The 14,241-nt window shown below is 42.0% G+C and overlaps 1 protein-coding gene across 2 annotated transcripts in view; it reads right to left on the minus strand.

Annotated features, from left to right (window-relative positions):
• Positions 1-14,241, minus strand: part of ADGRD1 (adhesion G protein-coupled receptor D1) — a 128,941-nt gene that overhangs the window by 109,428 nt on the left and 5,272 nt on the right. The window contains exons 4-11 of one of the 2 annotated variants that reach the window (XM_026716229.2): positions 12,650-12,745; positions 11,180-11,302; positions 8,333-8,509; positions 4,972-5,226; positions 3,278-3,342; positions 2,239-2,394; positions 351-410; positions 126-243 (exon numbers count right to left, since the gene is read on the minus strand). In XM_026716229.2, coding sequence (XP_026572014.1) covers positions 126-243; positions 351-410; positions 2,239-2,394; positions 3,278-3,342; positions 4,972-5,226; positions 8,333-8,509; positions 11,180-11,302; positions 12,650-12,745 — 1,050 coding nt within the window. The remainder of the gene's footprint in view (positions 1-125; positions 244-350; positions 411-2,238; positions 2,395-3,277; positions 3,343-4,971; positions 5,227-8,332; positions 8,510-11,179; positions 11,303-12,649; positions 12,746-14,241) is intronic. The other variant, XM_087913451.1, reaches the window with a different exon arrangement.

Genomic DNA, 14,241 nt, shown 5'->3' on the forward strand with positions numbered 1-14,241 from the left:
TCCCAGTGAAAACAGGAAAGGAAAAGTTCATGTCAGTAAGCAAAAAGCCACAGAAGTGGCTTATGCTCAATTACTCATCTCCTGTGTTGGAAAACAAATCCGGACAGAGGCCTAATAAATCTCACCTGCCACAGGTGAAGTGCCTTGGATTGTTATGGTTGAAGGACTTCCTCCCAGATTGTGTGCAACGTGCAACGTCACACTGTCAATGGTGGACACCAGACCTCCGGCAAGGGACGCTGTCTGAAAGCAGCAATGACAAAGCTGAAGTGATAAGCAAGTGATGGAAGCCTTGACTCCAAAAAAAAAAAAAAAACCCAGATAAGGTCTTGGGAAAGTATTATTCTTACGTGGTTCATGCTGATCCAAACAGGTATCTTAAGAACTCCTTCCACCACTTTAAAAAAAACCTAGAAATAAACAGAGACAGCTTACTAGCTGTGATGTTATCAGTGTCACCATCCCTTACTTAGTGTGATTCTCCTGAAAATTATGCATTCCCAACAGAAACCAAGGACAATTCTCTTCACATATTGTTGAGAGAGATTTGATTGGGAGCCACCAAGAGTTTATTATAATATGGGTGGCTACATAAACATTTAAATAAATAAATTGGTAAATGGAAGATAGGTGGACACAAAGAGAGAGATAGAAGGAGAGAAAGATAATAATAGAGGAGAGAGAAAAAAAGAGAGAGATGATAGATAGATAGATAGATAGATAGATAGATAGATAGATAGATAGATAGATAGATAGATAGATAGATAGAGAAAATTAGAGAGAGAATGACAGATGGATGGATGGTTGGATGGGTGGACGGATGGATGGATAGATATTTAGATAATAGAGAGAATGAGAGAGAGAGGGAAATATGAGAGAATGATAGATAGACAGAGAAGAGAGAGAGAGAGAGAGAATGAGATATAAGAGAATGAGAGAGAAATATGAGAGAATGATAGAGAGAATGAGATGTGAGAGAATGAGAGAGAAATATGATAGATAGATAGATAGATAGATAGATAGATAGATAGATAGATAGATAATGAGAGAAAATTAGAGAGAATGACAGATGGATGGATGGTTGGATGGACAAATGGATGGATGGATAGATATTTAGATAGATAATAGAAAGAGAATGAGAGAGAGAGAGAAATATGAGAGAATGATAGAGAGAATGAGATGTGAGAGAATGAGAGAGAAATATGATATATTGATAGATAGATAGTAGGTAGGTAGGTAGGTAGGTAGGTAGATAATAGAGAGACAGAATGAGATATGAGAATGAGAGAAAGAAATATGAGAGAATGATTGATAGATGATAGATAGATAGATAGATAGATAGATAGATAGATAGATAGATAGATAGATAGATAGATAGATAGATAAATAAATAGAGAATGAGAGAGAGAGAGAAAGAGATATGAGAGAATGATAGATTAGTAGGTAGGTAGATGATAGAGGATTCCAATGCCTGTTTTCTGAAACCAAATGAGTTTCCATAAGGACTTCAGGCCTACTTATACCAAAGTCATCTTAGAAAATTCAGTACGGCAAGTGGGGAATTGAGTTTCACGTTTTCTTCATTAATGTAAAACTGTTTCATACTTTCTCTTTCTGCATGGCTGTGCCCACAAGACATGTCTGCCGCATTTCCATAAAGTCAGTTTGTATCGTCTCCAAGAAATACTGAAACTCTTTTAAAAGCTTTGAAGCATCAAAAATAGAATTATGCTTTATATTTCTCAACATCAAAATATTTTTAAAGCCCTAAATCCACTGACACTGCTTGCTGATACATATTCATATGTTCCTTTGAGGTTTTGCAATCTTCAGAAACTGTTTGGGATCTGTGCAGTCCCTAACACTCCAAATTAAATGAGTGAAGCAACCTAGAATTAAGGAGAAATTTCAGTGAGAACAATTAATCAGTGAGAGCTAATTAATCAGCTTTCTTAAAAAGTTGTTGGTGCTCCATCACTGGAGTTCTTCAAGAAGAGATTCAGACCTTTTGTCTGAAATTGCATACGGTCTTCTGTTATTCTCTTAAATAACATGCATTTCACTAATAATTAAAGGATGTTTCCCTCTATAAATGGATCAATTACCTTAGTAAGCTGATTAACAGATGAAATTAACTTACCTTCGTAGGGCTGATTTTTTTTAAAAAACGGGGGGAAATTGCCTCTGTAAATTTGGAAATGGCCTCAATAAACGGATTAAGAGATGAAGAAAAATTACCTCAGTAAGATGGTAGGCAGTATTTGCCGTGAGAGATTCATTAGGCAAGGCGTTTGAAATGTTTTTCAGGTAGTCCAACATGACATATGGGTCCTGGACACTACGTTTTTCCTCTGTGAGATTAATGATGATGGATTGGTAGGCATTTATGGAAAGCTGTAAGCATAAAATAACAAGGCACTGAAAGGTTCTTCTCTTCATGAGTTGAAATAAAATGTCCTTTTCTTCAACAACGGCACTGACTTAACATTGACCAAGGAAACGAGCCTCTTCTTTGTCCTAAAGGTACATTTACTAGATAATTATTTTTATTTTGTTCATCTTTATTTTCAGGATCTGGGCTGACCAGGAAATCTGTTCTGTCCTCCCTCCAAAATTCAACTTCCCGGATAATTCATTGTATTCAGTTTATTTTACAAATATTCCTTCAGGCCTTCCAAGCCATCAATAAAACTTGACAGGTGGCTTCCACTTTAAATGGAATAAAATGCCATTCAGATGCTGGGGGAACCCAATTTCTAAACTTTTATTACAACTTTTCCTTTGAGAAAATTCCACTGTCAAATTAGTTCATTTCTCTGACTGACGCAGCTTGGAAGAAAGTATTAATCTCACAATGTCCCATAGTTGCCTCCATTTTCCTTTCAGCTCCCGTCTATAATTCTGAACCTGGGCGTCTCTGGAGCAAGTCCATCCTCTTAACTACCACACTACAATATGTACAAATTATGCATTTTAGAGAAAGTCGCGTGCAAATATGGAAAGGTTAAGTCAAACCGAACACAGTATGTTCAGATTCTGAGGCATTTTCTCCCTGCAATTCATAGATGGATCCAGAAATGGAGCAACATCAACGGGAAACATAATTTGGCACAGATTTTGACCTCAAAATTAATCTTTACATGAACATCAAAACTTGTAGGTTACTTTTCTCCTTCTTATTTCAGCTGGCTGGAATCTTGGAATGATATAACGTTTTTCCACCTCTAACATAAGCAACCTGGCAATGTCACAGAAAGAATTTAAGTTATGCACCTACCATGGGAAGTGTGGCTGTTGTTTGCCATCCCCAGGGAGATGTTGAAGAAAGCAGAGACTGGTCACCTAGAAACCACAAGGAGAAACTTTAACCATGACTTTCCCCCTAGGTACAGAGAACTGGGGAAGCGGGGGCTATAATCCAGGATAAAATTTGGTGTTATCCAGAAGAAAAGTTGCACGGCTGAATGTGAGACTAGCTAACATCCTCCCCTGATGTTGAACAAACAGATGGCTGACACCACCAGCCTATCTATGATTAAAAAAAAAATTATTTTCAGGAGTATCACCTCCCTGAAGTACTTTCCTGTAGATTAAGTTCTTCTCAATTTTGGCTTTTAGGAATTAACCACAATATGGTCACACTTCTCTGCCCCAGCATTCGTTTTAATTTGAAATCTTGCTAAGTTACATTCTCATTTTGTTGTCTAGATTTAGTGGAAGAGAAGATGGGCGTACAAGAGATAAATTGGAAGGGACAAGACATAGAAATGGAGAGACTAGACTAGACTAGACTAGACTAGACTAGACTAGACTAGACTAGACTAGACTAGACTAGAATAGAATAGAATAGAATTCTTTATTGGCCAAGTGTGATTTGTCTTGGTGCAAATGGACCAAGGAATTTGTCTTGGTGCAAATGCTCTCAGTGTACATCAAAGAAAAGATACATTCGTCAAGAGTCAAGAGTCATAAGATACAACACTTAATAGTAATCATAGGGTACAATAAGCAATCAAATCATACTAGGAAACAGTCAATATAAATTGTTAGGATACAAGCAACAAGGTTACAGTCATTTAAAAAATTCATTTTGGTATCCAGAGAATGCCACTGAAAATGCAAAGCCTTGTGTAAATATCTGGGCTGGCTAGTTCCTTGTGAGAAATGGCTTCTTGAGACAGTTAGTCTCAAGAAGTTTTGACTATTATGACAATCCCAATGGAGACCACGGTTTAGCAAAAGGATAAACCATTTGTTTTTGGGAAAACCAAATTAAACTCCTAGCCTTTTCATCTATGAGTAGATGGTGGGGGTGTGAAGGTGAGGTTCTGCCATAAAATTATGCTGTTAGATACACCAGGAAGGATGGATAAATAACCTGATTTTGTATAGATTATGTCAGAAGACTCTACACATCAGTGGTGGGATTCAAAAATTTTTTACTACCGGTTCCATGGGCGTGGCTTGGTGGACATGGCAGGGGAAGGATAATGTAAAATCTCCATTCCCTCCCCACCCCACTAACCTGTTTTCCAGCTCCGTTCTCCTGGGCAGGGCAACAAAAGGAGACCCAGCCGATCAGCTGGGACTCAATGGGAGGCAGAGAAGAGATGAGGTTGGCAGGGCCAGTCAGAGGCGGAATTGGCTGGTTCTCCAAACTACTCAACCTTTCCGTTACCAGTTCTTCAGAACTGGTCAGAACCTGCTGGATACCATCTCTGCTACACATCTCTACTAACCTCTAGATACTAAATGAGGTTATTTTCTCTCACAAAATGAGAGGATTAATTAATGATCTGGTGTTTTAGGCCATCTCTGCCACAACATCTTATCCAGTTGTTGCACAATCTTGTTAAGGTTTCCTGACTCGGTGGAAATCCTCCCGTCATATCACCAAGGACTTTGAGCATTCCCTTCAAGGTTCAAACGAGACAAGATAGTCAACTCCAGCCTTGCTGGAGCGAAACTTACCGATAGCAGCTGTGAAATACTGTTTGATCTCGTTGGCGGTGAGCACTCTTTCCCAGATGATGAATTCATCAAAGGAGCCATGGAGATGGCGCTTCCTTTGACGGCCTTCAGAGCTCATCAGCAAGTTGGAATTGGAGTCCCCATAGTTGTAGAAATCTTCCCCACGGGGATCAGCGTTGTTCAAAGTCCCGTTGATGTAGACTTTCAGGCCCTCTTTGGATTTCCAGGTAAACAGGACGTGAGTCCAATGGGGACCTGAAAAACAATGGATATTGAGGTAATGTCCAGCCTTCTCTCCCCTCGTACCCTTCAGTAATAAGCGATTCTTGGCTCCATTTCTCAAGAAAGGTATAGTTTACTAAAGGTCAAGTGGATAACAGTAAAGCAAAGCCACAACTGAGGTTTGTGTGTGACAAAACTTTAGGTTTAACTTTCCCTTTCTCTGTGTTGTGGTCCACCGGCAGCCTGAGGAGCTGGCGGCGAAGTTGGACAGTGGGGAGGAATATGGGCCAGTCCTGGAGTCTGGGGAGGGCTCAGATGAGGGATCTGCGTCCGACACAGAGATGGGGCCAGGGCCATCTGAGAGTTATGTGTGGACTCCGGAGCCTCCAGAATCTGACATCAGCGAGACAGAGGAACAGGGGGAGCCTGTTCCCAGTGTGTGCTTGCACAGAGCTGCCAGAAGGTAAGAACAGTTAAGATAAAAGGGGCAACTCAAGAGTAAGGCTTGGAGATTATTGGCCCCTCCCAAAAGACATAAAGGAGGAGCAAAGGAACATGAGCTTTTGCAGGAAGCAACTTTGTTCATTCTGGTTGGTTTAAAATCTAGGGCTCCGTGTTGACTTCATGCTCCGTTTGGCCTTGTACAGCTAATTGGCAATCTAGTCATTGGCAGCATTTCAAGGGAGATAAAGGTGGGTGCTTATCACCCTTATCCTGAAAGACTGTGGCAGACTTCTGTTGGACTGTTCACAAACTGTTTGGGACTCATTACGGACTCTGAATGCATATAATTCAGAGCTGTTGAAATAAAAACAAGATTTGGGGGAACAGCGTGTGGTTGTTACTGCTTCAGGAAGCCTTGGCCAGAACACTCAGACACATCTGCCCATCGTCCAATCAGTTTCAAAGAAGAAGTTTTGGAAACAGCCTCCTGGAACGCAGGTTGTCTTGCAACCACAGCCTCTCACCCAAGAGATGGCCTTAAGAGCAGCGGTGGAATTCAAAATATTTTACTAGTGTTCTAAAACAGACCATTTTAAGCATGAAAACTTACCTTACTGGTAAGTAAAATAGCGGTGACGCAGCAATCCTCTCTGCCGCGCCTATTAGCTGAGCCACAAACAAAGGAAATATAGGGCAGGAAGGGGCAGGGCCAAATACTGACTGGTGCTACCAGATCGCTAGAACCAGTGCGAACCGGCAGCATACCACCACTGCTGAAGAGGCTTTCTTCAACCGATACGGTCCCAACCGACACTTTCACTTTCCTCCCAAGTCTTCCCACTCTCTGTTGCCACCCCCCACCCCCCACCCCTAGGGTTTATGGCAAACTGGCACCGAATTCAGGAAAGCACAAGGGTGAGGAGACCATTATAATGGGCGATGTCATTGTAACAGTATGTGAGAATGACCTTGGCAGAGAGGAAGAAGACCTGAAGACCGGGCAATGGCCAGACCAGAGGCAGCTGAATCTGCAGAAGAAATAAGGGGGGTGGAAATGTCCCAGACGGGACCCTCCCTACTTACTTGGACTGCAAAGGGGAGAGGGGAGAGGCATCCTTTCAGACCTGCAAGATCCTCTTAATGTAACCCTCACAATAAGCAGCAGAAACCAACAGTGGATTTCTTGTCTTCCACCGTTAACGTTTCTGGTGACCTGAGTGGTTTTGACAGCTCAATTCCTTTTTGTTGTTTTTAAGAATATTGCTAATGCCTCCTGAATCAGGCTGCTCAGTTCTCCATGGATATATAATGATAATTACATATAAATGATTATGAATGTGGCAGTTTTCCAAATGGGTCAGTGCATTTATTTCCGCCCACTTTCAATTAAGCTATTTAATTTTCCAGCTCTGTTGTTAGTTTTTTTCCTTTGCCAAGGCCTTACTTCGCCGTGGCACAGTGGTTAGAATGCAGTATTGCAGAATGACTCTGCCCGCTGTCAGGAGTTTGATCCTGCTCAGCTCAAGGTTGACTTCCTAGGTCGGTAAAATGAGGACTCAGATTGTTGGGGGCAATATGTTGATTCTGTAAACTGCTTCGAGAAGGTTGTAAAGCGCTGTGAAGTGGTATATAAATCAAAGTGCTATTGTTAGTTAAAGACTTTCTAGCCTATAAATCATCTATCATAGCTCAGGTCAGAATTCCACCACTGATCTTACGACCATTTCTTGGGTGAGACACTTTGGTTGCAAGACAACCTGCGTTCCGGGAGGCCGTTTCCATCTTGGCAACTTTAAGATGTGAGGATTGACTTCCCGGAATTCCCTAACCAGCATGGTGAGCTGGGGGATTTGGGAGTTGCGTTAATTAATAGCTACTAATTATTAGCTATTAATTAAAGTATTTTTAAGCAAAGATGATTAGGGGAACTGGAGACTAAAATATATAAGGATCCGTTGCTGGAATTGGGTATGTCTAGTTTAATGAAAAGAAGGATTAGGAGTGACAATGAGAGCAGTGTTTCAATATCTCAGGGGCTGCCACAAAAGAAGAGGGAGGAGTTCAAACTCTTCTCCAAGGCACCTGAAGCCAGGACAAGAAGCAACAGATGGCAACTAACCAAGGAGAGAAGCAACCTAGAACTAAGGAGGAATTTCCCCGACAGTGAGAACAATTAACCAACGATTAGCCTTCAGAAATTGGGGTGCTCCATCAGTGGAGGCTTTTAAGAAGAGAATGGACAACCATTTGTCTGAAATGGTATAGGGCCCGTGATGGAGAACCTACAGCACACGTGCCAGAGGTGGCATGCATAGCCCTCTGTGTGGGCATGCACACCGTCGCCAGCTGCTCTTCTGGTTTCCGGTGCTCCAGCGCATGCACGCACGTGCATGTTCTGGTTCCAGCACTCAGTGCCAAAAAGGTTCACCATCACTGGTATAGGGTTTCTTGCCTGAATAGAGGAATGGACTAGAAGACCTCCAAGGTTATTCTGTTATTCTGTTCTATTGCATTGCATTGCATTCTCTTCTCTTTTCTTCTCTTCTCTTCTCTTCTCTTCTCTTCTCTTCTCTTCTCTTCTATTCTATTCTATTCTATTCTATTCTTATTCATTTTTATTCCATTCTATTCTAATTCTAATCTTAATCTGTTCTATTCTAATGAATGCATGCATGCATCTTAGGAGGAAGAATACCTGGTGAAATGAAGCTTGCTGCCCACTTCTTGGACGTGTGATGATTGAAGAGTTCCACGGAGCCTTTGTGTTCACCGAAGAAGACTTTAAATCGATTAGAAAGCACCTGATCCCCATATGCCGGGGCAGGCTTCAGCTGATACCCTTGAGTCTTCCAGAAAAAGGAAAAAGTCACGCCTAATAGAAACAGAAGACACAGAAGAAGAGTTGTAAGATGCATTTTTTAGACCTGGAGAAATAGATGGATGGAGAGAGAGAGAGGGAGGGAGGAAGGAAGGAGAGAAAGAAAGGAAGGAAGGAAGGGTAGGAAAAAGAAAGATAGGAAAGAAAGATAGGAAAGGAAGGAAGGAAGGAAGGAAGGAAGGAAGGAAGGAAGGAAGGAAGGAAGGAAGGAAGGGGAGAAAGAAAGGAAGGAAGGAAGGAAAAAGAAAGATAAGAAAGGAAGGAAGGAAGGAAGGAAGGAAGGAAGGAAGGAAGGAAGGAAGGAAAAAGAAAGATAGGAAAGAAAGGAAGGAAGGAAGGAAGGAAGGAAGAAAGAAAGAAAGAAAGAAAGAAAGAAAGAAAGAAAGAAAGAAAGAAAGAAAGAAAGAAAGAAAGAAAGAAAGAAAGAAAGAGAAATACATACAGGTAGTTCTTGACTTACAACCACAACTGAACTCAACATTTTTCTTGCTAAGTGAGACATTTGTTAAGTGAGCTTGGCACAATTTTATGATCTTTCTTGCCACCGTTGTTAAGTGAATTGCAGTTGCTAAGTTCAATGAGTCTGGCTTCCCCATTGCCTTTGCTTTTCAGAAGATATTCCATGACCCCAGGGACATGTCATAAATATTGAGTCAGTTGCCAAGCGCCTGAATTTCGATCATGTGACCATGGGATGCTGCAAAGGTGGTAAATATGAAAAATGGTCATAATAAGTCACTTTTTAAAGAGGCAACTGGACTTTTCCGGTTTTTTGTTGAAGACATTTCGCTCAGCGGTGGGATTCAAAAAAATTTTTTTACTACCACTTCTGTGGCCGTGGTTCGGTGGGCATAGCATTGCTTGGCGGGCATGGCTTGGTGGGCGTGGCAGGGGAAGTTACTGCAAATTTACATTCCCTGCCCACCCCACTAACCTGCTTTCCAGCTCTGTTCTTCTGTGCAGGGCAACCAAAGAAGACCCAGCCGATCAGCTGGGACTCAATGGGAGGCAGAGAAGAGATGGGGGTTGGTGGGGCCAGTCAGAGGTGGGATTTGTTGGTTCTCCTGAACTACTCAAAATTTCTGCTACTGGTTCTCCAGAACTGGTCAGAACCTGCTGAATACCCACCTCTGGTTTCGCTTCTCATCCAACAAGTTTCTTCAGCTTTCTTGGATGAGAAGCGAAAAGCCTTCAAAGAAAAAATGGAAAGTCCAGTTGCCTGTAGGGAAAAAAAAAAACACAGCACCTTTGGGACATCCATGACCTGGTTGACCAAGAATATCCACAGACCTCTAGAAGGAGGATTAGCACTCAGGATTATCATCGCCATCCATCATATTTCTGGATAGAAATTCTGGATGACAAGGCAGGGCACCCAGCCATTAAAACAGTCTGCTAGCTCCATTCAGTGGCCCAGACTCCGTGTCGCAAGAGATTATGAGGTTGTGAAATGATGATGGTGATGATCATATTTCTGGATATCAATTCTAAGACCGTAAGTGTTGGTGCAGTGGTTAGAAGGATAATTCTGCTGACTGCCAGGGGCTCAAGGTTGACCCCCAACTTCCATCCTTCTGAGGTTGGTAAAATGAGGAGCCAGATTTGGGGGGGGCAAGAGGCTGACTCTATAAACCGCTTGGAGACGGCTGTAAAACACTGTGAAGCAGTAAATAAGTCTAAGTGCTGTTGCTATTGTTCTTCTTTTTTCCTTCCTTCCTTCCTTCCTTCCTTCCTTCCTTCCTTCCTTCCTTCCTTCCTTCCTTCCGTCCTTTCTTCCTTCCTTCCTTTCCTTCCTTCCTTCCTTCCTTTCCTTCCTTCCTTCCGCCCAGTGCCAGCAGTTCGAATCTCACCAGGCTCACGGGTGACTCAGCCTTCCCTCCTTCCGAGATGAGTAAAATGAAGACCCAGATTGTTGGGGGCAATAGGCTGACTCTGTAAACCGCTTAGAGAGCGCTGGAAAGCACTGTGAAGCGGTATATAAGTCTAAGGGCTAAGTTCTATTATAAGGTTTTGATTGGAGAGAAAGTCCCTCCCTCGTCATCTTGGGAAGAACACCATGGATTAACAAAGCCATTCTAACGTTAAAAGCAAATTTACGGGATGTTAGCCTGGATCTTGACAGAAGCAAATAGATGCAGATCCTTAGAGATATCTCATGCTCAGAGCCAGCCCTGTTCTTATCCAGCAAAGTTAATAACTTGGCCCATAAACAAGCTAAGATAGTCCTAAGGGGAAATGCCTTGATGATACATTAAGACAGATCCAAGGGGAAGAGATTACAATCCACAGAGGAAACTGATAAACCAAACCATTAGCTGTAAACTCTTGATGGACCCTGTCTAGGGAATTCCCAATCCTAGGGCCATTATTTTAAGCCCGTGGTTAGTTACAGTCATAAACAATTATGCATAATTTATTCAGCAGGCTGCTTTGCCATTTCCTAAGCAAATAATTTGGATGTAAACCCGTACCAGCAATTTGCATAAGCGTTAATGCCTGAAAGAGATTTTACGATTCCCTTAAAATGCAGCTCAGAGAAATGTCCTTCTCCCCCTTCCCCTTCCCTCCCCTCCCCCTTTCCAGTCACGTTGCAAGAATAAAATGAATAAAATAAAATAGGAATGTATATCAAAACCATGGCGACGGGGATAAAGTCTGACTAACCTTCAGGCTCGCAGAATTCTTGGTTAATAACGCAAGAATTTTGATAATTTCCAAAAAGGAGAAAGGTTGCTCCCTTGATGTTTGGGATATAGACACCTTTGTTTACGATCCCTTCTACGATATCTAAGGAAGAAAAGGGGAAGAAAAACATTGAGAGATACAGCTTTTAACATATTCTGGTTGGCCCTGCCACTTAGAAGGATGACCAGAAAAAAATTGTAATTACTTTTTTTTCTCACCCAATACCAGGAATCCTGTCAAAGGTGTTTTTTTTTTTTCAAAAGGCAACTGGACTGTTTTTTTCCGAGGAGGAAGAGGAGAGGTGGAGGAGGAGAAGAGGAGAGGTGGAGGAGGAGGAGGAGCAGGAGGAGCAGTGAGGGGGATGGGGAGGAGGAAGAGGAGCGGGGGGGGGAGGAGGAGTGGGGAGGGGAGGGGAGAGGGGAGGAGGAGCAGGAGGAGCAGGGAGGGGGATGGGGAGGAGGAGGAGGAGGAGGGGGAGGGGAGGAGAAGGAGGAGGAGAGGTGGTGGAGGAGGAGGAGGAGCGGGCAGCGGGGAGGGTGAGGAGGAGGAGGAGGAGGAGGAGAGTGGACTGCCGCTTGTCTGAAATAGTATGGGGTCTTCTGAGTGACTAGCAGACCTCCAAGGTCCCTTCCAGTTCTATTCTGAAGAAGATGTTTCACTTCTGATCCAAGAAGCTCCTCCAGTTCTGAATGAAAGTGAAGAAGAATTGATGAAGCTTCTTGGATGAGTATCAAAACTTCTTCCTCAAGGAAAAAGCAGTCCAGTTGCCTTTTGGGGGGGTGGTGCGGGAAGCACCTTTGAGATAACTACACCCTGGATGACTAAGAATCTTCATAGGCACCAGGAAACATCCTTCTTCTTCCAGCCATTCACGAGAAGCCATTCCCAAATTGAGGGGGCAGGGTTTCCCCTAAATTTGGCAGAAAGATACAAGGAAACATGGTCTCTAACAAGAAACAGGCTGGCTGAAAGGAGAATGAAAGACTGTGGACTTCTGGTGTTGAGTTAATATAGGTCTATTTCCAATCAAATCAAAGTTGGCTTGTTTTTTTTTGAGGCTGAGGTTCTTGAAGGACCCATGCCGGCTTGACTTGTGCATCACTTTAAAGCATAAATCAGGAACACAAAACAAATAAGGGTTGTGTTTTTTCATTTTACAGGATTTTGACAAGTCCAGAACTGCAGCAGCTATATGACAATATCAGATCATCGAACAGGTTGATGGGCTCAAGGGATCTTCTGTAGCTTTCCCTTGGATTGTTTAGTTTCTGTTCTCTAAGAAACTGCCCCGAACCTTCTTTTAGTTCCACGTTAAAGAAAGAAAAGAAGTTTATCTTCCAACCAAACAGGATATCAAGATCAAATGCCTCTTCACAATGACGTGGAGAACACCAAAGTCGTCCTTAAAGCCGAACGGCCAAATAGAAAAGGGTCGTCTAGAATTCTCACCTACGGTCGCAGAGAAGTTAGAGTAGGCAGAATCATTGGTATAAACAAAAGTAGAATTATGGTAATGAAGCACAGTGAAGCTGTGGGATCTTAGCACTGCATGAGAGAAGAAAAGAAAACAAACAAACATGGGATGGAAAAGCAACACCATGAACATATGCAAGACGGATATTAATCAAACCAGATCATGTCTCTCAACCAACATCATTGCAAAACGTGCCAAAAAATGCCACCTGCCTGGGTTATAGCTAGAAAAGAGCTAGCTCAAATGGAAAATTAAACTGGCCTATTTGAGAAACAATGGGTCATTCTTTTAAAAAAACCCAAACAGAATCTGACACATAGGCAAGGAGAACATAGGCTTAAGACAACTGAATCCTTGGTGTCTGATTCTGGTTTAACTAGCTCCTCATGTCGGGTGGGAAAGATGGTTGTTCTCCAACTCCTAAAGACTTGATTCCACCAAGCAAAGATTTCAAGATTACCCATGTTCGTATCATCTAAGCCCATTTTTGGTGGAAGGACTTTAAGTTAACAATTGAATATCTTTTGGGCATTAAAATCCCCCATATGACACCACATTGCTCTGGCAAGAGCTGGGAAACATCTGGAGACCAGGATCTGGGATCCAATAGTCTTCTGGGTGTTGTTGGACTAAAAAAATCTAGGAGCCAATACCGTAGAAGGTGCTATTCGACAACATATTGAGTTTTCTTCATCTCCAATGTAGACAACAATTTTTCATCCCCAATGTAAGCCATACTGATCTAAAACCCACTGGGAATTGGATACATCCTAAAACTTCTTAAACTTTCTTCAACCCGCTCCACAATCTTCAGTAATAATATTACAGGAAAGACACTTCCTGAAACATCTGTCTTACAAAAAGAAAATTACACATAGGTCTCTGAAGCTGAAGATTGACTTGCAAAGAAGGTCCACTGGACCTTGATAAATGAAAACCAGGTTTAGTAAGTATGTGTGAAATGTTTGCATGTAGAAAAATAAACACGATGGCCACATAACCATCAGTACCCATCACTTAAACCATCTGAAATAGAAGGAATCGTTGCTAATAGATTCAGAATCTCCCATTTATGTTTCATGGTCTGTCACTATTAAAGCCTTTATGCTAACAAAAAAAATTGTCAGTACATAATAAATTATGAGCTGGGATAGCCATAACAAGAAGTAAGCCAATGGGAACTGTTGGGTGACTAAGAAGCAGCTCCTTAATAAATATAGCTTCTGTGATTATGATTTCTGGATTCTGAGTTCTGGTACTGACTTCTGCTTCATGGGTATTGTATACATGCATCATACTGTATATTATTGTGTATAAAGAAATTTCTTTTATAAATGAATCCTGCTGAATTATTTACTTGTGTGCTGTTTGGATTGCTGCATACTCTGACAAAATTCTGTTCTGCAATTGCTCTGTTGCAGCAAAAGGATTAACATGAGTATCGTACGGGGGATCTTGTCTGGAAGCCAAGCTGAAAATGCCAAAAAAAGGCATGCCACTGAGAGAGACAGAACTGGAATTGGCTTCCTGGAAGGTGCCAAATACAACCACACAAAACGGATAAACA

The sequence above is a fragment of the Pseudonaja textilis genome, chromosome 15, assembly GCF_049901715.1.
Source record: "Pseudonaja textilis isolate UNSWEBS1 chromosome 15, rPseTex1.2, whole genome shotgun sequence".
In the NCBI taxonomy this organism is placed as follows: Eukaryota; Metazoa; Chordata; class Lepidosauria; order Squamata; family Elapidae; genus Pseudonaja; species Pseudonaja textilis.